This window comes from Stegostoma tigrinum, chromosome 47 (genome assembly GCF_030684315.1).
Source record: "Stegostoma tigrinum isolate sSteTig4 chromosome 47, sSteTig4.hap1, whole genome shotgun sequence".
NCBI classification, from domain to species: Eukaryota; Metazoa; Chordata; class Chondrichthyes; order Orectolobiformes; family Stegostomatidae; genus Stegostoma; species Stegostoma tigrinum.
The window spans coordinates 8,678,131-8,701,325 of record NC_081400.1 but is presented as its reverse complement, the minus strand read 5'-3'; the positions used below and the strand labels follow the sequence as shown (position 1 = coordinate 8,701,325).

Below are 23,195 nucleotides of genomic sequence, written 5' to 3'. Positions count from 1 at the left end.
TCTATTTGGAAAGAAGGGGAGGGGTGGGGAAAGAATAAATGATAGGTGGAAATGGAGCTCAGGAGCCCCAGAGAAGTCAGGTTCAAATCTCATCATGGCAGATGTTGAAATTTGAATTCAATAAACTACATCTGGCTTCAAAAGTTTGTGACCATGTGACAACATAGGAATTGTTGTAAAATCCAAACCGATTCATCAGTGTCCTGTCAGAAAGGAAATCTGCTGTACTTCTTGGTGTGATTCACGTGTGACTCAAGACCCAGAGTAATGTGATAAACAAAATAATTGTGAAGATCTGAAACAAAAGAAAAGCTACAGAAACTCAGCAAGTCTGGTAGTGTGCAGGAAGACAGCCAAGTGAACATTTTGAACTTGGTGACTCTTCAGTCACATGCCTGTCTTAGTTTCTGATAGAAGTTGTCTCACAAAACTTTAATTTGTAATATATGACAATAAATGTTGGTATTTCCATGATGCCCAAATCCCATTGATTTCATTTTTCTTTAACAAAAATGATTGTATCTGAAGCATATGCTGCTGCAGTTGGAGTTCAGTTTACCCAGCAGACCTGCAGTGAAGAAAATCCCCTATCCACAACACAGAAGTGTCATGAAAAGGACAAGCCAGGTTCTTGGTGGGTTTTTTTAAGGGGGTGTGGAGAACGGGAAATGAGGGTGTGAGGGATTGTCTCACACCCAGTCTCGCATCCCCTCCTGGTCCTTATGCCAGTGCAATATTTTCAACTTGCAATCTAAGGGAATTTCCAGCTCAAGTATCCATGCAGTGTGAAAGAGTACAACTCCAATGCAGGCAGGTTTCTCTGAAGGGCAATGCCACAGTTAACATTTCCAGTCCAATATGACTCTTCAGATCATCTCCTGGACCCACTACTTTAGGTTGAGGGTGAATGAGACATATGAGGCGGGGAATGCAAGTAATTCTGGCTCTTGCACATCTTTCTCTTTACTTAGATGGTTCTAGGTAGCTTGACATGAAGCTTGTGGTGTCCACAATTGGACAACTTCTGAAACTGCTGGGCACCTCAGCACAGAGTGTCTCAGAGTTACTGGAAACAACATGCTGGTTAAGGCAGAAGCTTCCCATTTTCTTTGTTGTGATGTTGTCACCTATTCTCGCTTGTTTTAGTTTCATTGGATGAGTGCTCCATACCTGTTCTGAATTTCCTTCCTGTACTTAGTGGTGACTTTGCAACACATTTTACAGGATATTGAAAGGAGAGGATCTGCACATGGGGACACTGTATCAAGATCTGACAGTTCTCATCAGGAACTGAAGATTATCAACTATTTAATGCAGAGTAGAAATACTTGTTCTGTTGGTGGGAAACATTTTCAAACTTCAGTGTGAATTGGAAAGTAAAGGAGACACCACAGAGTGATACATGTACAGTGACTATGACAGGGAAAATACTTTTACATACAATAAATCATCACATCAGTCATAGTGGGAGTGAAACCGTTCAGGCCAATCAGTTTTACTAGTGCCTTTTCCTTGGTGATGGCCACCATACTCAGCTCTGCCTCGACTCTCTTGAATTTTTGGGAAATTACTGATGCGAAGTAATTATTCAGTTCCTCGGCCATTTCCTTGTTCCCCACTGTTGTCTCTCCACTGTCATTTTCCAGTGGTTCAATGTCCACTTTTGCCTCTCTTTGCCCTTTATACATCTAAAGAAACGCCTACAGTCTTCAGTTATATTACTGGCTAGCTTATCCTCATATTTAATCTTCTCCCTCATATTTTTTTGATGCCCTCTGTTGGTCTTTTTAAGCTTCCCAGTCCTCCGGTTTCCCACTGCCCTTCACCACATTATATGTTTCTCTTTTGCTTTCATGCTATCCCTGACTTCCTTCGTCAGCCATGGTTGCCTCATCCTCCCTATGCCATGCTTCTTTTTCCTAGGGATAAACTTTTTGCTGTGTCTCCCAAATTACTCCCAGAAACCACTGCCATTGCTGTTCCACTGTCCTTCCTGCTAGGCTCCCCTTCCAGCCAATTCTGCCCAATTCCTCCCTCATATCTCTGTGGTCGGCTTTATTCAGCTGTAATACAATTACCTCTGATTCTATATTCCCCCTCTCAAATTGCAGAGTAAATTCTATCATCTTATGATCACTGCCTCCTAAGATTCCTTCACTTTAAACTCCCTTATCAAGTCTGCCTCATTGCACAACACTAAATCCAGTATTGCCTGTTTCCTTGTGGGCTCCACTCCAAGCTGCTCCAAAAAGCCATCTCATAGACATTCCACAAATTCCTTTTCTTGCAATCCACTACCAACATGATTTTCCCAATCCACCTTCATATTGAAATCCCCCATGATTACTGTGACTTTGCCTTTCCTATACACCTTTTCTATCTGCTGGCGTATCTTGTGCGCCAGCTCTTGACTACTTTTTGGTGGCCTGTACACAACTCCAACTATGATGTTTTTAATCTTTGCGGTTCCTCAATTCTACATCATCTGACCCTACTTCGTTTCTTCTTATTGATTTAATTTTATTTCTTACTTATAAAGCAACCTCCCCCCCTTAGCCCACTTGCCTATCGTTTTGATGGGATTTGTATCCTTGTATCCTGATCCTCTTGCAGCCACGTCTCCAATGATGCCCACCATGTCATACCTGCCAATTTCGATCTGCATCACAAGCTCATTTACCTTATTCATTAAGCATTTTGATAAAACATCTTCAGTCCTGTATGAACTGTCCCTCTTCTCATTGTCATTCATTCTTCCAGTGTTGATTGCTAACCCTTTCCAAACACACTGTCCTGGAGACATTAATGACCTCTCATTACAGGAAAGATGTGGAAGTGTTGGAAAAGGTGCAAAGGAGATTTACCAGGATGTTGCCTCGAATGGAGGGAAGGTCTTATGAGGAAAGGTTGAGAGAGCTATGGCTTTTCTCTTCAGTAACGACAAAGGAGGAGAGGTGACTTGATAGAGGTGTACAAAATGATCAGAGGTATAGATAGACAGCCAGAGACTATTTCCTAGGGTGGAGGTAGCTTTTACGAGGGGACCTAGTTTTAGAGTGAAAGGAGGTAGATAGTGGGGAAACGTCAGAGGTAAGTTCTTTACTCAGAGTGGTAGGGGGCGTAGAATGCATTGCCGGAGAGGGTAGTGGACTCATCCTTATTAGCGGCATTTAAGCGGCTATTAGATAGGCATATGGATGATAGTATAATGTAGCAGTGGAGGTTAGATAGACCTTGGGTTTTGGGTAAAAGTTCGGTACAACATTGTGGGCCAAAGGGCCCGTATGGTGCTGTGCTGTTCTATGTTCTATCCTAAGTTCTCCTTCCCTGTCATTTCTTTCATAATTTTTCCATGTAGTTGAATCCACCACTACAGATGTTAACTTGCTGCTTTGTTTCCCACTGGAGCAAGTTTCACCATTCCCTTCCTTCCCCAGCCCTGCTCACTTTCTAGTTTAAAGACCTTTTAACCAGTCTATTTACCCCTTTCGCTACAAGATTGGTCCCAGGAATGTATTCCAGTCCCTAACTAGTTGCTATGTGAAAAAGACTTTTCTCAGTTCAGATTTGCTTCTTTGGCAAAACACTTTTAAAATAGTGTTGTCTGGTTATCAATCTGATAAATTTAAATTCACTTTTGCCATGTGTGTGGAGCTAGCTGGACCAGCATTTATTGACTATTCCTTTTTGCTCTTACCGTGGTAAGAAGTTTCCTTCTTGAACCACTGCAGTCCAGTTGATATATCCACAATGCCGTTCGAGAAGGAGTTGCAGGATTTTTGGCACAGCAACACTAAAAGAGAGATGATATATTTATAAGTTAGGATGGTGAGTGGCTTGGAGGGAAACTTGCAGGTATCGCTGTATTCACTGTCTTTGTCCCTGTAAGCAGGAAGATTTTGTCTGAGGATACTTGATACATTTCTGCAGTATGGATGGTACAGACTGCTATCATTGAGCATCACTGGTGGAGATAGAAATGGGTGTTAATGTTCCCAAAGACTAATAAAACTGAACAAGTTCACTTTCACAATGAAATAGAAGCTGTAATCGCTTAGCACCAGAAGCGTTAAAGGGGATGGAGATTTCCATAGCCTGTGAGCTCCAGGTAATAACTTCAACATGGAAGTCCATTAATACAGAATCAAATTTCATGGTGTCTTTGACAACTGTATTGCATATCAAAGATTGACACTTTTCACTGATCTCCAATCACAAAACTGAAACAGAAATCCATTTTTTTTTCTGTCTCAAGGGGACTATCTTGAAATTTTCTCCGGAGCTGCCATTTGATTTCTAGGGACTACTTTTTCAGTTTCATTAACTGGTTCATTTGGTTGTGAAGTCTTCTTGTAGTAACACCAGCGTCACATGGAGCAGTTTTGAAAAGGGCAGTATGGTGGCTCAGTGGTTAGCACTGCTGCCTCACAGCACCAGGGAACAGATTTGATTCCAGTTTCAGGTGATTGTCTGTGTGGAGTTTGCACATTCTCCCCATTTCTGTCTGGGTTTCCTCTGGGTGCTCCGGTTTTCTCCCTCAGTCTAAAGATGTGCAGGCTAGTTGGACTGGCCATGCTAAAGTGCCCATATCATTCAAGGATGTGTAGATTAGATGGGCTATAAGGGAATGGGTCTGGGTAGGATGTTCTGCATGTCAGTGTGGACTTGTTGGGCTGAAGGGCCTGTTTCCACATTGTAGGGATTCTATTATCTATGATTAGGGCGGCACGGTGGCTCAGTGGTTAGCACTGCAGCCTCACAGCGCCAGGGACCCAGGTTCGATTCCAGCCTCGGGTAGCTGTCTGTGCGGAGTTTGCACATTCTGCCTGCGTCCGTGTGGGTTTCCTCCGGGAGCTCCGGTTTCCTCCCACAGTCCAAAGATGTGCAGGCTAGGTGGAATGGCCATGCTGAACACTACGGGCAATTTAGCAGTGTGTGGGTTATAGGGGGATGGGTCTGGGTGGGTTGCTTCAAGGGGCGGTGTGGATTTGTTAGGCCCAAGGGCCTGTTTCCAAACTGTAGGGAATCTAATCTAATCTAATCTAATCTCCTAAAGGGTGTTCGGACTCACACAGAAACAGAATTAGAACAATGTCCTGAATTTGAATAATCAACAATTTATGTAAAAGCCACCCAAAGAAAACATCAATTTTCCACACGCCCCTCCTCCCAGTAATTCATTCGGCATGAAAACAACAGTCATAAATTAGGAATAATTGTTTTGTTTAAAAAATTGCACACAAACTTTCAAACACGCTAAACATTCTTTCCAAGGCTGGTGAGATCATAGCTAGAAGATTTCATATTTGTTTCTAACACAGTCATTGCACCTCAACTAATCCACAAACTGTGAAAGATTTGGAGATGAGATACCACATAAAAGCTAATCTTTGTTAACTTATTAGACGAAAGTGTTCATTACAATCGCATCTGCTACATTTCACCATGATTCATCAACATCTCCCCCCCCCCCCACCATATTGTCACTTAATTCAGAATCTCCACAGCAAATTGAACTGAAATCATTTTCTTGGTTTTCCTGTCTAGTTAGGTAAATATTCAATTTTTGAAAAGTTGAAAGCTCATTTTTCCGCTTTGTAACCCCTCAGTCCTCTTCGCAGCTTTTCTCCGTCCCTCCACTTTACAATCTTCCCTTCCCTCAGGCCCTCAAGCTTTGCTTTGCCAGCTTCCCTCCCCTCCCTTACAAGGCCACAACAGGCCTTTGTTGCTTCCTTCATCATCCTGTCCAGTCAAACTCTCCAACTGCGTTGGCTGTTCCTCACCATGTCTTCTGGCCTTGCTGAGTCATGGCAGTCACCTCATTCACTCACAATCTTCCTGCTGATCGGTCTGCAGTGAAATTAACTTTGATGATGTGAAAAACAAATGACTGTTTATTCATATACACGCAGCAATATAAGATTTCTATTTCCATAGCAGCTCTTTTTGTTTTGATGTCATTTCATCAAACACTTATTTGCACAGTATGTGCTTGTCTTCTGAGCAACTGGCTTGACTTTTATTTCAAAGGGAATGAAGTATAAAGACAGTAAAATATTGCTAAAAATCTATATTACTAGTTTGGCCACATTTCAAATATTGTGAACAATTTTGGTTTCCCTATCAAAGTAAAGATATTCTAGCATTGGAGGAAGTACAGAAAATGCTCACGAGGTTGACATTGCTATATTTTACGAGAAGGGGAGAAAATTGGGCCTGTACTCATTGGAATATAGAACACCAAGAGTTGACCTTATTGAAATGTAGATTTCTTTTAGGGGACTTGACAGGCTTAATGCAGACAGATTGCTTCCCTTCAAGGGAAAGCCCAAGCACAAAGCGCATACTCTCAGAATAAGGTTTCGGTGGCAGAAATGAGGATAAATTTCCCTCAGAGCCTCATGACTCTGTTGAATTCTTTAGCACAGATGGCTGTAGAGTCTGGGGTGTTAGGTATATGCAAGGTTGAGAGACAATTTAATTAATAAGAGAACCAACGGTTATAATGAAAAGATGGAAAAGTGGAGTTAAGGATTATCAGTTCAGCAATGATCTCATTAATTGGCAGAGCAGAACTGATGGACTGAACGGTCTAGTTCAGCTCCTACATCCTATGGTCTTATGGTTACTCTCAAGATTTGCAGAGTTTTCTGGATTTTGGGTTAATCCTCAGCATTAGATTTTCACTGAAGCAAAAAGGAAGCCAAACTACTGTGTCAGTCACACACCAAAATGTCAGTCGTATGCCAGTCCTTGTTTTGCCTTTACCAAATGCTAATACTGGCTCATACAATCCGCTGCTTAAATAAAGCATCTTCCAAATGTCAGCCATATCAGTGATGATTGATAAAGCTTGATACGCCTGGAAGATATTTAACTGGTTTGTTTCACCATCGCTGGTAAGAACAAATAAAACATCATGGAATAATTAAGTGCTCACTAGGCTACTGAAGCAGCAATTTGGTTAGACCCACAAGCTTGTCTTAAATAGAGTGTCAATCTTCTATGGGATTAACAGCAGTCTTAATTTCAGAATTGGAATGATGAAATGACAGCCTACTCATGTCCTTCATCCCAGCGTGAATGGTGTGGCACCTGGACAGGGCTTCACCTTCCCAGCTTCAGGTTATTGTATGCCTCCCAGTTCTCTCTTGCCTCCTGCTCCACTGACCTTCCACTCTCCCTGCCTCCTCTGACCCCTGCCAACACCTCACTCTGATTTGTCATTCCCCTCCACTTGCTACTTTTCAGTTTACCTCAGTTCTGACTATGTCATGCTAGACCCAAAACATTAGCTCTTTCTCTCTACAGATGAGGCCAGATCTGCCAAATTTCTGCAATGTGCATTTGTTTTGGTAATGACAGGTTGGACTTTTCTAGCTTTAAGTACAGGACATGCCTGGGCAACTTGCACAGTGTCAGGTTGTTAGTTTTGCTGTTTGACTCAATTAGATTTCTTATATTCTAAGGTAAAAGTGAAGTTTGTGCTTGTGCTTTGTGTGGAGTTTGGGTGTTTCTGGGGTTGGGGGGTGGCAGAGGAGAATATGAGATGGGAGGGTGTGGGGAGACGGTGGGTGGGGGAGATGAGGTTGTGGACGACTGGGAGAGGGTGATGAGGTGGTAGGGGAGGAAAGACAGGAAGGAGTATTAAAAGACAGTAAAAGTGGGGAAGACTGTGGGAACGGCAACAATGGGGGACAGGTGTGGAAGGGGGAAAGCGGGGGAAGGCGCAAAAGAGGGAAGTCAGGAAGATGGGGGGAAGACATGGGAAGTGGAGAAAATGTGGGATGGTGGGGGAAGACAGGGAAGGGTGGGTGTTCTCATGCAACTTTGTTTATGGGTGTTAGGCTGGTCGCTGTTACTGTCACAAACAAGATTCCCTGCAAAGACTGCGACAAACATTACATTGGACAGACAGGAAGAAAATTAGCCACAACAGTACACGAACATCAACTAGCTGACCAATACTCACTGATCTCCATCCACACGGATAAAGAAAACCACCAGGTCAATTGGAAAACACCAGGACCCTGGTACAGGCCAAGCAGAGACAAGCACAGGAATTCCTAGAGGCCTGGTTCTCCAAGAAGAAGGCCATTAACAAACGGTGGCCCAATCTGTTCAATCAGTTTGGAATAAACATTTGCCTTGTGTTATACTGCAGAGCAGAGCAGTTCTCTCTGGTAAACAAGACAATACAGAACACTTAAAAAACATCAACACAGGTTCCCTGGTCAGAATCACATTTTGATTTATGGGCCTTGCTGGGGACTAGGAGAAAACTGCTTCCTATCCACATTGTCGCTATCCCTCATAAGTTTGTACACTTCAGTCAGGGACCCCTTAGCCTTCTCTGCTCCAAAGGAAACAACAGAAGGCCATCCAGCCTCTCTTCATCGCTAAAAATGCACTAAAACAGGCAATATTCTGGTGAATTTCATCTGCACACTCACCAGTTCAGTCACATCCTTCCTATAGTTTAGTGACCAGAACTACACACAGAACTTTATCTGTGGTTAATCCAACATTTTGCGCAGTTCCACCATAACCTCCTGCTCTTATAATCTATGTCATGATGGATAGAGGCAACTGTTCCATATGTCTTAAGTACCCTATTAACCTGCCCTGCCACCTTCAGTGATTTGTGAACAAATACTCCAAGTCTCAGCTCATCAGGGATCCCCTAAGATTTGTGAACATCCCAAGATCCCTCTGTTCTTCTGAGGTTTTATTTATTCATTCATGGGATGAGGGTGTCACTGCCAGGCAGCGTTCATTGTCCATCCCTAGGGGGCAGTTCAGAGTCAACCACATTGCTGTGGGTCTGGAGTCACAGGTAGGCTAGACCAGGTAAGGATGGCAGTTTCCTTCCCTAAAGGACATGAGTGAACCAGATGGGTTTTTTCCTGATAATTGATGATTCATGGTCATCATCAGATTCTTATTTCCAGATTTTTTTTTTTGTTGAATTCAAGTTCCACCATTTGCTGTAGCAGCATTCGAACCTCGGTCCCTAGGATGTTATCTGGGTCTCTGGATTAACAGTCCTGCGATAATACCACTAAGTCATTGCCTTCCCATATGTAGTCTGGGCTGTGATTCCTAGTATCCTATCATTCACTGAGTTCTCTTGTCTTACCACTTCTTAAAAAAGTGCATCACCTCACGCATTCCAGGTAAAGTCTATCTTCTGCTAATCTGCACATCTACCCAGCTATGTTAATTTTCCTGTAAATGAAGACTTTCTTATTTAATATTAACGACAACAACAATCGTGCCACCTGAAAATTCATCTGTCAGCCTGCACCTCGCCACCCACCACCACCCTACTCCATTGGATAATGTATATGAACTATACAGTCTGAACGTTGCAGTCATTTTATGCGCCTGTTGGTGTCTTACCCTTCCCACACACTGGGCAAGTGAATGGTTTCTCTGGTTTGAATGCACTCGTATCACTGAAGATCAGCCATGATTATGAAACTTTCCAGACAGGCGTTATGATGTAAAGTCCTCTTGTCAGACTGAAGAGGTTGGTATGAAGTGAGGCTGGTTTGCTGAGTCTTTTACTTACAGACGTATGTGTGCACACACAAACATTCTCCCTAAGTGACGGTGTTGGTGTGAATGGAGAACCAGCTTGTGAATCTCTTCCACAGTCAGATAAAAGAATTTTTCTCAGAGGGAATAAATTTGTCTGAAGTGAGCTGAGTTCACTGATCGATTCCCTTCCCACACTTGAGACACCTCAACAGTTTCTCCCGGAGCGCATTCCCTGGTGCTTATACAGATGGATGACTGAGCGAATCCCTTGCCATACTCCGAGCAGATGAATATAACTGCACTGGTGAATTTCCAGATCAGATGGTATTTTGTATCGCTTCTCACAGCCTGCATATTTCTGTGTGTTTTCCATGCTGTGGGTGTCCTTGCATCTCTCTGTGTTGGAGAATCTGTAAAGCATGAGATTTCTGAATATTTGGAAGTGTATGGTGAAATAGGGCAAAGTCAGCATGGTTTCATAAAGGGGAGGTCATGCCTGACAAATCTGCTAGAATTATTTGAGGAAGTAACAAGCAGGGTAGACCAAGGAAAGCCAATGGATGTTATCTACCTGGACTTCAAGAAGACCTCTGACAGGTTATATAGAGTTATAGAGTAATACAGCATAGAAACAAGCTGTTCGGCCCAAACTAGTCCATGTTGACCATGGTGCCCACTCAGCTAGTTCCATTTGCTCACATTGGCCATATCCTGCACAAAAGGCCGCTGACTAAGATAAGGGCCCATGGTGTTAAAGGCAAGGTGCTAGCATGGATAGCTGATTGGCTGACTGGCAGAAAGCAGAGAGTGGGGAGAAGAGGGTCTTTTTCAGGATGGCAGCTGGAGACAAGTGGTGTTCCACAAGGGTCAGTGTTGAGTTGGCAACTTTTCACTTTATACATTAATGATCGCAATGAAGGAACTGTGAGCATTCTGGCTAAGTTTGTGGAGGATACAAAGATAGGTAGAGGGGCAGGAAGTATTGAGGAGGTGGGGAGGCTGCAGAAAGATCTGGACAGGTTAGGAGAGTGGGCAAAGAAGTGGTGGATGGAGTACAATGTGGGAAAGTGTGAGGTCATGCACTTTGGTAAGAAGAATAAAAGCATGGACTATTTTCTAAATGGGAAGAAAATTCAGAAGTCTGAAGTGCAAACACACTTGTCCAGTCTAGTCCAGGATTCTCTCAAGGTAAACTTGCAGGTTGAGTCAGTAGTCAGGGAGAAAAATGTAATGTTGATATTTATTTTGAGGACTTGAATATAAAAGCAGGGATGTACTACTGAGGCTTCATAAGGATCTGGTCAGGCCACATTTGGAATAGTGTGTGCAGTTTGGGACGCCATATCTAAGAAAGGATATACCGGCCCTTGAGCAGGTTCAGAGGAGGTTTATGAGAATGGCCCCAGGAATGAAAAGGTTAACATAAGGGTAATGCTGGAGGACTCTGGGACTTTACTTATTGGAGTTGAGGAGGATGATGGGGGATCTAATTGAAACTTACAGAATACTGAGTGGCCTGGACAGACTGGAAGTTCGGAAGATGCTTCCATTGGTAGGGAAGACTAGGACCCAAGGGCACAGCCTTAGAGTAAAGGGAAGACTTTTCAGAATGGAGATAAGGAGAAACTTCTTCAGCCAGAGGGTGATGAATATAAGGAATTCACTGCCACAGAAAGCTGTGGAGATCAGGTCATTGAGTACATTGAAGTCAGAGATACATTTGTTCTTGATGCTCAAGGGTTATTGGGAGAAAGCAGGAGAATGGAGTTGAGGAACTTATCAGCCATGATTGAATGGTGGAGCAGACTTGATGGGTCAAATAGCCTAATTTCTGATCCTATGTCTTATGGAAATGTGGGGGAGACAGGTGCAACTGAGGCACTCGAGGGATTTAGAAGATTATTTAAATAGAAACATTGTGCAGGTTACAGGGAACAGGTGGGAGTTTGGCACTTTCTCTAAATGTTCAGAGAGCCAGTGCAGACACATTGGGCCAAATGACCAGATACTGCATCATAAAAATTTTGCAACTCTGAAATACTTGACAGATTCTTTTTAACCCAGAATTAAATGTCTGTTGTATAGTTGTCCCAGCAGGTAAACCACTTTTTCAAATAGACCAATCTAGTTTAAAGAGATTTATTGTAAATGAGGTAGCAGCTGTAATGTCGAAATATCTTCAACTGATAGACTAAGGAGTGTCACAAAAATATGTTGGGTCTTCACAAATCATTTTAAGACTCAAAAGTTAACCGTTAAACCTCCAGTCAGCAACAGATCACAGTTTGACATGAGTCTCTGATTTCACTGCACTTTCAGTATTTGCCATTGTTCTACCCAGCTCTAAACACAGTTGTAAAGTAACCTTCCGATCTGTGTCTATGAACTCTGAACAACAGCACAGAGAAGCTGGGCTATATTTCTCACACATCCCAGGTTTAATCAACACACAGCCTTTTCTTTTTAATGAACTGAGATGAGAAGACTAAAATGTCATTTGTACCTCTTTGTGTAGCCTTGAAGGACTGTAGCCAGGCAAAAATTCTTTTCCACCTACACATGCTTTCACTCAAGTTGTCTTGTCCGAAAAAGACTTGAAATGCAAACAAAGTTAACTAATATCTTCGCCAGACCTGAATTCCTCCAGAAACATTGACTTTTCACTTCAGATCTTCTGCTGGGTTTTCCCTTCATGCTATTATCCTATCTGAGATCTATCCGGGAGGGAAAGACAAATCGTTGCAGTGTACTTCGAATGAAACTGTTTCACTTCATATTTATCCAGAATGTTACAATCTAGGCCAGCTACTAAATTCAGCACAAACACAAGAACATTTTCCAACTATCAGAATGAACCAAATTCAATTCTGGATCAGATTAACCGCAGGAGAATCGAACCCCTGCTGCTGACTGTGAGTACGTTGGTGTCTCAGCAGTTTGTTTGACTGAGCAAAGCCCTTGCCACACACAGCGCAGGTGAATGGTCTCTCTCCGGTGTGACTGCGTTGGTGGGACAGAAGATTCCATTTACTTTTGAATTTCTTCTCACAGTCAGGGCATTGAAAGGGTTTCTGGTCACTGTGAACTAGTTGGTGTGTGTTTAAGCTGGATAAATGAGTGAATGCTTTCCCACAAATAGAGCAGACAAATGGTCTTTCGCCAGTATGTATGCGCTGGTGTGTCAGCAGGTCAGATGGAATGGTGAATCTCTGCCCACACTCCGAGCAGGTGAACGGCCTCTCCCCAGTGTGAAAACGCTGATGTCGAAGGAGGTGTGTTGTCAGAACAAATCCCTTCTCACACACAGAGCAGGTGAATGGCCGCTCTCCCGTGTGTGTACGCTGGTGTCTCAACAGGTCCTTCTTGCTCTTAAAGCTCTTCTCACAGTCAGGACATTTAAATGGTCTGTGATCAGAGTGAACTCGTTGGTGAGTCAGGAGATTTGATGAAGCATTAAATCGCTTTCCACAGTACAGGCAGAGGAATGGCCTCTCGCCTGTGTGAATTCGTTGGTGTCTCTGAAGGGTGCAAGACTGGGTGAATCCCTTCCCACACACTGAGCAAGTGAAAGGCCTCTCCCCGGTATGACTGCGCCGATGAGTTTCCAGTTGACACGGGTAACTGTATGCTTTCCCACAGTCTCCACAAATCCACGGCTTCGTCATGGGGTGCGTGTCCTTGTGCCTCCCCAGGTTTGATGAGCAGTCAAAACCTTGCTTATGAAGTCTAGAGTGAAGATGAATGACCAGATTGAAATTAACAGAATAGCAGGATTCCTGGATGCAGCGGAAGTAGAGAAGATGTCCCCACTAGTAGGAGGAATGAGGAACCGAGGGCACAGTTTCAGAGTCAAGGGACTACCCTCTGAAAGGAGATGACAAGGTATTTTTTCAGCCAGTGACTGGTCACAGTTTGGAAGCCATTGCTGCAGAGGGTTGTAGGGGTCAAGTCATTAAGGTGCACTTAAAACAAAGATAGATAGGTTCTTGATTGGCAAGGGGATCAAAGCAGGAGAATGGGGTTAAAAAACATAACAGGCACAATCAGTGAAGAAGACTTGATGGGCTGAATGGCCTAATTCTGCTCCTTTACTTAGTGTCCTGTGGCTCTCAAACACGCGAAACACACATCTCTTCTGGATGTGAATGTTGCAATGATTTATTGCACAGCGGGTAACTTGTTACTGCTCTTTCCACAGCCCGTGCACTGTAATATCCTCACTCAGGTGCAGGTTTCTCAGTGCTTTGAGTCACACAGATGCCTGACATCTTTTCCCAGTAACAGAACAGACAAACAACTCTCCCTCCTTCATTGAAAGGCTGATGACTTTCAGGTACTGATGAGTCGAATGACTGGTAAATCTCAATGTCATGTTTGATTTATGTTCCTGGTCCAGAAATGCTCCCTTTCCAATATCCTGTAACAGAATTTATAAAACCCATTAATTTAAGTACAAAATAAAAGTTCAGAACAAAAAGTTATTGTTGTTTTCTGTTTTTGCACTCACAAAGCCAGAATTCCTGGTCGTACATTTTCCCGCCTCCCTGAGCTGAAATAAAAAGTTATTACACGCTTTCTTCCTCCACATTTAGTTTAAACCCTAACTCTATTCTGGTGGAGTTTAAATCTCCATCCTATACGGAGACTGAGAATAAAGTCAGTCAAACATTTTCAGCCGCTGTTCCACAATGATAGGGGGTGGGGTTCAAGGTCAGAAGCAGAGATGTTTGCTAATGACTGCACATCGTTCAGCACCATTTGCAACTCCTTAGATACTGAGGCAGTCCATTCCAAATGCAGCAAGAACAAGACAATATCCAGACTTGAACTGGCAAGTGGCAAGTATCATTTGCACCACATGACTGTCAGGTTATGATGAGGTGCAACAAAAGAGAATCTAAACATAAGGTCTTGACATTCAATGGCATCAGCTTCACTGAAGCTCCTGCTATAAACAGACTAAGGATGATCATTGACCAGAAACTAGACTGGACTAGTCATATAAGTTATGTGGTTACAAAATCAGTTCAGAAGCTAATGATCCTCGAACAAAGAACAGTACAGCAAAGGAACAGGCCCTTCACCTCCAACCTGCGCCAACAAATGACAACTTTCTAAGCTAAAAACCTCTGCTTCTACATGGTCTGTATCCCTTTGTTTCCTGTCTATTCATGCATCTGTCAAGATACCGCAAACATTGCAGTTGCATTTGTTTCTGCCAACTCCTCTGGCAGCGAATTCCAGGTAATTAGTGTCTTGTGTAAAAAAAAAATTGCCTCTTTTAAACTTACCCACTTTTACCTTACATTTATGTCTCCTACTAATTGACATTTCGACCCTCAGAAATAAAAAAGGCTCCAACTATCCATTCCTCACATAATTTTGTAAACTTCCATCAGGTCATCCCACAACCTCTGACATTCAAGTGAAAACAAAACAAGTTTGTCCAACCTCCACTTATAGGTAATACCCACCAAAACTAGGAAACATCCTGGTAAATCCATCCTGTACCCTTAAAAGCCTGCACATCCTTCTGGTACGTGGTGACCTGAACTGTTTGCAATATTCCAAATATGGCGGACAGAAAGTTCTATACAGCTGCAATGTGACTTATCTGACCAATGAAGGCAAACATGCCATATGACATCTTGACCACCTCATCCACTTGTGCTGCCACTTCAGGGAAATGTGACTATAAAGCTAATTAATTAATTCATTCATTTGACCTGTATGACTAGATTCTTCTGTACCTTGACCCGACTAGGTGTTGTGCCATTTACTGTATTCTTCCCTCCTGCACTCGCTCTTAGAAGCATAGAATCCCTACAGTGTGGAAACAAGCCATCCAGACCAACAAGTCCACACTGACTCTCTGAAGAGCATACCAGCCAGACTCGCCCCACTGTCCTATCCCTGTGACCTTGCACTTTCAATGGTTAATGCACCTAACCTACACATCCCTGGACACTATGGGCAATTTATTACAGAGTCATAGAATCCCTACAGTGTGGAAACAGGTCCTTTGGCCAACAAGTCCACACCGAACCTCAAAGCATCCCACCCAGACCCATCCCGCTATAATTCACCTAATCTACACCTCCCTGAACACTATAGGCAATTTAGCACGGCCAATTCACCTAACCCGCACATCTTTGTACCATGGGAGGAAACCGGAGCACCCAGAGGAAACCCACGTAGACATGGTGAGAATGTGCAAACTCAACACAGACAGCAAGTCACCCAAGTCTGGTATTGGATCCCAGTCCCTAGCTTGGAGTCAGCCACACTAACCACAGAGCCACTGCAACACCCGCACCACCCCCACCCCTGCAAAATACATCACCACAATGTATCCGCAATAAATGCTATCTGTCATTTCTCCACCCAAGTTTCCAGCCCAAATATATCCTTGTGTATTGTCTGGCAATCCTCCACACAGTCCTCAATTCCCCGAAGCTTTGTGTCATCTGCAGACTTACTAATCAGACCACCTACATTCTCTTCCAAATCATTTATATACATTACAAACAGTAGGCGCCCCAACACTGATCTCTGCCGAACATCACTGGTCACAGATCTCCAGTCAGAAAAGCATCCTTCTACACAGCTACTCTCTATCATCTATAACCAAACAAGTTCTATATCCATCATCCTAGCTCACCATGGATCCCAACTGAATTCATGTTTTGTTTCAGCCTGCAATGAGGGACCTTGTGAAAAGTCTTGCTATAGACTATGGAGACAACATCCACTGTGCTGCACTCATCAATCATCTTTGGCATTCTTCAAAAAAATTTCAATCGGGTTTGTGAGGTATGATCGCCCCCACACAAAGCCATGCCGTCTGCTGCTAATTCCACACAAGTGTAAATCTGCCCCTAGGAATTTTCTCTAATTATTTCCCTATCACTGAAGTAAGGCTCACAGGGCTGTAATTGCCTGAATTACCTTGTTGCTTTTCTTGGAAAGGAACAACACTGGCTATTCTCAGGTGGTTTGGGACCAGTCCTGTGACTAAAGAGTATACAAAGACTTTGTACAAGGTCCAGTATTTTCCTTCCTCACTTCCCTCAGTATCCTCGGATAGATCAATCAGGTCATGGGGAAATGTCTCCCTTAATGCGTTTCAAAACACCCAAGAGCACCACCTTTTATGTACTGACATGCATAATAATATCAACATGCTCTTCTCTAGACTCACTATCCACTATGTCTTTCTTCCTTGTTATTACCAATGCAAAGTATTCATTAAGAACCTAACCTACTACCTCAGCTCCACTCATAGATTCCATCCTTTTTCCTCCAATGGGCCTATCATTTCCTTAGCTGCCTTATTGCACCTTATATACATCTAATATACTTTGGAATTTTCCTTACTCCTGTTTGCCAAGGACATTTTGTTGCCTCTGTTAAGCTTAATTCCTCATTTGACTTCTTTTCTATTATCTTCATATTCTTCAAAGGTTTTGTCTGGTTCATTTTCCTAATCGTTGGTATGTCTCCTTTCTCTTTCTGACTGAGCACTCAATTTCTCTTGTCATCCAAGATTCCCTATTCTTGCTGTCCTTATCCTTGATTTCCACAGGACATTTGTCTTGTCATCCAAGATTCCTTATTCCTGCTATCCTTATCCCTGATTTCCACAGAAGCATGCCAGTCCTGAACTCTAATCACTGGTCTTTAAAAGATTCCCAGATTAGATGTGAATTTACCCTCTAACAGCTTCCCCAAACTACATTCCAGTTCCTGTCTAAGATTGTTGTAGACAGCCTTTCCCTAGTTTAGCACATTTACCAGAGGACTACTCACATCTTTATGGATAAATAACTTAAAACTTATGGAATCATGCTACTGTTCCCAAAATGGTCACCATGCCCATTTTGGGGACAGTATGCTTATGCCCATTTTGCCCATGCTGCTTGAAGAATCCCGCAGTGGATAACTTAACTTGTGATTCCTTCAGAGCTTGTCCAACATCTACAAGGCAAAAGTTAGGAACGTGATGGAATACCCACTTGCCTGGATGAATACAGCTCCAACAACTCTGAAGAAGCTTGACAGGATCTAAGGAAAAACAGCCTGTCTGACTAGCACCGTATCCACAAACATTCAACTCTTCCACAACTGACACTTAGTCGCAGCAGTGTGCACCATCTTCAAGAAGAAACGCAAAAATTCACTAAGGCTCCTTAGCAGCACCTTCCACAATTGCTCCCACCTGGAAGGACAAGGATAACAGACACATAGTAACATGACCAAATTCCTCCCCAAACTACTCATCATCTAGTCTTGAAAACATGTCACTATTCCTCAGTGTCAGCAAGTCAAACACCTGGAATTTGCTCCCCAACAGTATTCTGGGTGTAGAGCATCAAATGGACTGACAGCAGTTCGAGATGGCAGCTCACCACTATCTTTTCTACAGATGGGCAGTAAATGCTTGCCCAGCCAGCGACAACCCTATCTCTGTTAGTCACAGATACTCTGAACATCTGCTTGATCTACTCTGGCTCTCACATCACCATATTGTTGCAGCTCAGTTTGGAAGCTTGCCCTAATGATTATTGTGGACATTCTCAAAATCTGTCTTCATGTATTAATTTTATTGCACATGATGTCAGAAGAAGGTGAAAACAGAAAAACCTAAATTGAACAGCATATTATGATTTGATCTACAGAATTTGCTTCATCATAATCTGACAATCAACCATCTTTGATGTGAAAGCAAAGGTCCCTGTTTACAGTAGGAAGAAACCAGTGTATGTTCTGTACTAAGGCTGCAACTAGTCATCCAGTACTGTGAAACACATGAGTGCAACCAGATTGGGGAAGAGGCTATTCACCTATTCCCAGTCCAGGAAGGGGTTATTTACTCTCTAATATCACTGAACAGCAACATGTCCAGAGTGACTACAAGGGTTGGATTCTTGCTACTGTGAATCAAACCCATTTTTGAACTATGAATGGAAGAAAAATGCTGATGATTAAAAAAAAAACAACAAAAAAATTAGAGAAACTCAGCAGGTCTGGTGTCATTTGTGAAGAGATAGGGAACATCCGAGTTATCTGTAAAATAGTTCCATTGGACTCAAAACATTAACTTTGTTTCTTTCTTCACAGATGCTGCCAGACCTGTGGAAATTCTCCTGCACTTTCTGTTTTCACATCAGGACTAAAGGACATTCAATTGGGCTTCTTTCTGATAATATTAACGATCACTGAGTCTGGGGTAAATTTAACATATTGGATAAAAACAGAAAGAACTGCGGATACTGGAAATTAGAAGCAAATAAAAAAACAAATTGCTCAAAAAGCTCAGCAGGTCTGGCAGCATCTCATATGCTGGAAATTGGTTTATTTTCTTTATCACCTTTACTCTTTAAAAACTTATCTCAAAGTTTATAAATTATGGAATAGTGACTTACTTGTACTTCTTGTGACAAACTATAGTCACTGGTCAGGATCCAGCTTATTCTACATATTGGGTTGAGGATTTTGTGGTAAATCCAGTTTGGTCTCCAAGCTTAAGAATGGGATACCTTATCTTTTTGACAGTTCAAATTGCCCACCCAACTCCCTTTCTGGCCGGCGCTGTTCTAATGAAGCAGGGGAGAGAGATCTGAGGTTTCGTCTGTGCTGATATTTCATGCTTAAAGGGTAGCAAGGAAAGTAAACTAGGCTTTACATAGAATTTCACTCAGTAAACGAGACAGAGCGTACACCATATCTCAGTAAGGCTGTAGCTCCAGAACATTCCTTTTCTCAAACGTCAACAAGGACGCACAAACATAGTTGTTGTGATGGGCTGTTGGTGTGACTGAGGTAGGTGCCATTTGGGACAAACTCTGTACCAACTCATTCACAGGATCAAGTACATTTTGGAAGTGTGTATTGGGATGGGAGTGGTCTTGAGAAGGTCCCTGTCTCACGTAAAGGATGAAGTGCAATTAAGAGTATTCTGGGTGACAAGGTGATGTTGGGCTGGCCCCTGTACTCTCTCACAGACGACTGAGTGTAGTTTGGCGGCAACTATTGATGTGGGGGTGGTGATGTGGATATTGGGGTGAGGTGGTGATGAAGGTCATGGGTGGTGTTGGGGTGGGGCTGGCGATGGCGATGTGGTTATTGAGACGGTGTTGGGCTGGTCCTTGTCCCCACACACAGTGGACCAAGCAATTTGAAGGCAGATAAAGAGGTGGAGGCATTTTGCACTGGCTTCTGTGCCCTCACACAGAAGACCAAATGCAGGGTGCAGGTGGTGAGCTGGGTGAGGGGGTTTTGTCAGAATCGTTCCTGCAGCCACCCACAGAGGATCAAGTTCAATTTGGAGGCAGGTTTTGGGTTGGAGGTTGTGACGTACATGAGAGGTGGTGTTAAGCTGAACCCCATACCCATAAACAAGTACAGTTTGGAGGCAGGTGTTGGGTAGGATGGATGTTGCAATACTCCCTGTACCCACAGAGTTTAGAGTTATACAGTACAAAAATAGACCCTTCTACCCAACTCGTCCATGCCAACCAGGTTTCTGAATTCGATCGAGTCCTATTTACCTACACTTGGCCCATATCTTGCTAAAACATTCCTGTCCGTGTACCTGTCCAAATGTCGCAATTGTTTCTGCATCTACCAAGTCTCTGTCAGCTAATTCCATATGCACACCACCCTCTGAAAAATTTGTCCCTCAGGTCCCTTTTAAATCTTTCCCTTTTACCTTAAATTCCTCTAATGCCGGACTCCCATACCCCGGGGAAAAATCCTTGGTTATTCTTTTCTTTTATATTCATTCACAGAATGAAGGCATCACTGGCTGGGCGAGCATTTTTTGCCCATTCCAGAGGGCAGTTAAAAGTCAACCACATTGCTGTGGGTCTGGAGTCACACGTAGGCCACACCAGATAAAGATGCCAGTTTACTTTGCTAAAGGACATCAGTGAACCAAATGTTTTTTTTCCCCCCCAATCACAACTGGCAATGGATTTATGGTCATCATTAGACTCTTAATTCCAGATTTTGATTTGATTCAACATCTGCCATATGGTGGAAAACAGAAGTTGCTGGAAAACCTCAGCAGAACTACCAGCATCTGTGAAGAAAAACAAAAATCAGAATTAATATTGTGGGTCCAGTGACCCTTCCTCAGAACAGATTGTGGGATTCAAACCTGGGTCCCCAGGTCATTACTTAGGTCTCTAGATTAACTGAAATGTTAAAGGGTGAATATTTGTTTCACTGACATGTAAGAAATTAGGTGCTTTTTGTTCTGCTGACATGTAAGAAATTAGGTGCTTTTTGTTCCGCTGACATGTAAGAAATTAGGTGCTTTTTGTTCCGCTGACATGTAAGAAATTAGGTGCTAAGCTGCACCGTTGGTGCATCTGTCACGCAGACAAATTGTGGTAATCTAATTATATTCTGTTCCCTGTAAATGTTGAACTAAAGCTAAAAAGGTACAGAACCGTCGAGAGCAGTGGGTGAGAATGGAAGAACTATGTACGTGTTGTTTTTGGGCAGATGAACTTTGCTTCCAATGATAGGTGATTTAAGTCACTTACGATCACTGTTGCTAGGCAGATAACTATGGTGACATACAATTTTTTTTGTATCTTGCATACATGACTAACTGTGATGTAAAATCCTATATAAAGGGGAGGTGGTTACCTTATAGGACAGCATCACTGTGCAGTTGGCCAGATATAGCATGGAATTTGTAGAGTGGTCCTCCCATTTGTAAGTGCTTATTTAAATAAATGCTACTGCAAATTATTTGTCTGTTGACACCGTACATTTGTTTCAAGCGTATGTTAGGTGAAAAGAAGTCAACAACACATAACAGCCCAGCAATAATACCACTAACCCAATGCCTCCCCTTGCCACCTTATCTATGCCCTTCGCAGTTTTACAAACCTTTGTAAGATCACCCCTCATCCTCCAAGAAAAAGGTCCCAGGTTATCATTACAACTCAACCTTCCTGTCTCAGCAATCCTTGTCAAAGGTTTTTATAGCCTTTCCAGTTACAAAGAATCAAGTGCAGTTTGGAGGAAGGTAGTGAAATGGAATGGTGATGTGGCCGTGGGGAGTGTTTGCACGGTCCCTGCACAGACACACACAGGATCAAGTGCAGCCTGGGGCTGGATGCTGGGCTGAGGCCAAAATTAAATGGGATCTGCGCAGGCGCACTGCGTCCAGAGTCAGGCTGCCGCAAGGAGCTGGAATTACAGCCGTTCTCCCCCTTCCCCGAGCACAGTGGACATAATAACTTTTAATTCGGACTTAGCAACTGACAGCCGGTATTCAAAACAAAAATGCACGTCTATTTCTCCTCCGTTACTGCCCCTCCCCTCCCGCCGGCACTAGCTCCCCATCGCACTCACCTGATCCTCCACCCGTTCAGCTTCAAGGAGACTGCGCATGCCCAAGTACCGAACGGCACCGCGCATGGTTCTCTTGCACCGCCCCAATCACCCCACCTCAAACGGCTGTTTGCGCACGCAGCTCCTGTTTCCGAGATAGGGCATATTCTCGTAGGCCTGAATACTGGGTAAATCTGCTTCCATTGATGGAGTCTGCCGCTAAGGAACCATTAATTCATGAGTAAGGCTGGACCTTAATGAACAGGTAGCCAAATATACATAAAACTGGCAGCAGAAACGTAATCAGTGTTTAAAGTACTTACTCACCTTGTACCGAATGGGAAGTTTTTTTTCCAATGAATCTCAAATTTTCACGATTTACTGCAGAATTTGACATCTGTAACACTATTTCAAATGTTCCTGATGGATAACAAATTGGTGAGTATATGTAATCCTGAGGAAGACTAAATTGCAACCTTGTAGAAATAGTCAGCTGTCTTAAGGACACAGCACTGTCGTCATCAAATGAGCTCTGTGCTATCACATTACAAAAATAAATACATAAAACACAAAAATTCTAAATAGCTCCAATTTAAAAATCATTAGATTCAAGTTCAGCTTTTTCCTCGACTAATCAAACGCTTCATAAAATGTCCGGAGATGAGAGTTTGTTTGTTTGTTTTCAAACTGAATCTAGAGACAGTGATAGACAGATGTGAAAGTAAATCCCTTCAGCCCTCATTCAAAATTCATTCATTGTGAACATGCAGAGTTGGATGATTATAAGTTAAGATATCAAATGCCTGGAAATGTATGAAGCATTCAAATAAGTTAGGGCATTTTCATTCCATTTTAAATTCTATATCTGATGTCAGAAAGAAGAAATTCCAACCTCCCTTAAGGAGTGAAATGCCTCATTCATACACAGCGGTCAGCTGTTTCTCCAAACCAGCCTACAGTCAACCTGTCAGTATCTGCAGCACTGATCGGCAGGGTATTATGAGTCACCTGCTAAGATGTAGACAGCCATCACTGCTAGTATGTAATATGTGCCTGGGTCACCACTCCTAGTAACTTGAGGTTTGCCACCCCTTCAGGTTTTGGATTCTTTGATGGAAGTCACCATCTCCAATGCTCTTTTGTCTACACTATCACAGGACTAATCCAGCATCTGCTTGTGGAGGATACCACAGGTGTTCAGGTCCATAGTACCCTGAAGGTGGTAACACAGGGTGATCGAGCGGTGAGGAAGGCATATGGTATACTTTCATTCATTCATCAGACGGGGTACAGAGTACAAG

The 23,195-nt window shown here is 42.9% G+C and overlaps 1 protein-coding gene across 1 annotated transcript; it reads right to left on the bottom strand.

Annotated features, from left to right (window-relative positions):
• Window positions 1–11,696: 11,696 nt before the first annotated feature.
• Window positions 11,697–21,976, bottom strand: LOC125449775 (oocyte zinc finger protein XlCOF15-like). Its single transcript, XM_048525665.1, has 2 exons — window positions 21,916–21,976; window positions 11,697–13,960 (listed from the first exon to the last, which is right to left on the bottom strand). Exon 2 carries the CDS (start codon window positions 13,206–13,208, stop codon window positions 12,405–12,407), a length of 804 nt encoding a protein of 267 aa, XP_048381622.1. The 5' UTR covers window positions 13,209–13,960; window positions 21,916–21,976; the 3' UTR covers window positions 11,697–12,404.
• Window positions 21,977–23,195: the final 1,219 nt, after the last annotated feature.

Excerpts from the sequence above, each read along its gene's own strand:
- LOC125449775 (XM_048525665.1), bottom strand. The coding sequence starts at position 13,208 with ATGACGAAGCCGTGGATTTGTGGAGACTGTGGGAAAGCATACAGTTAC.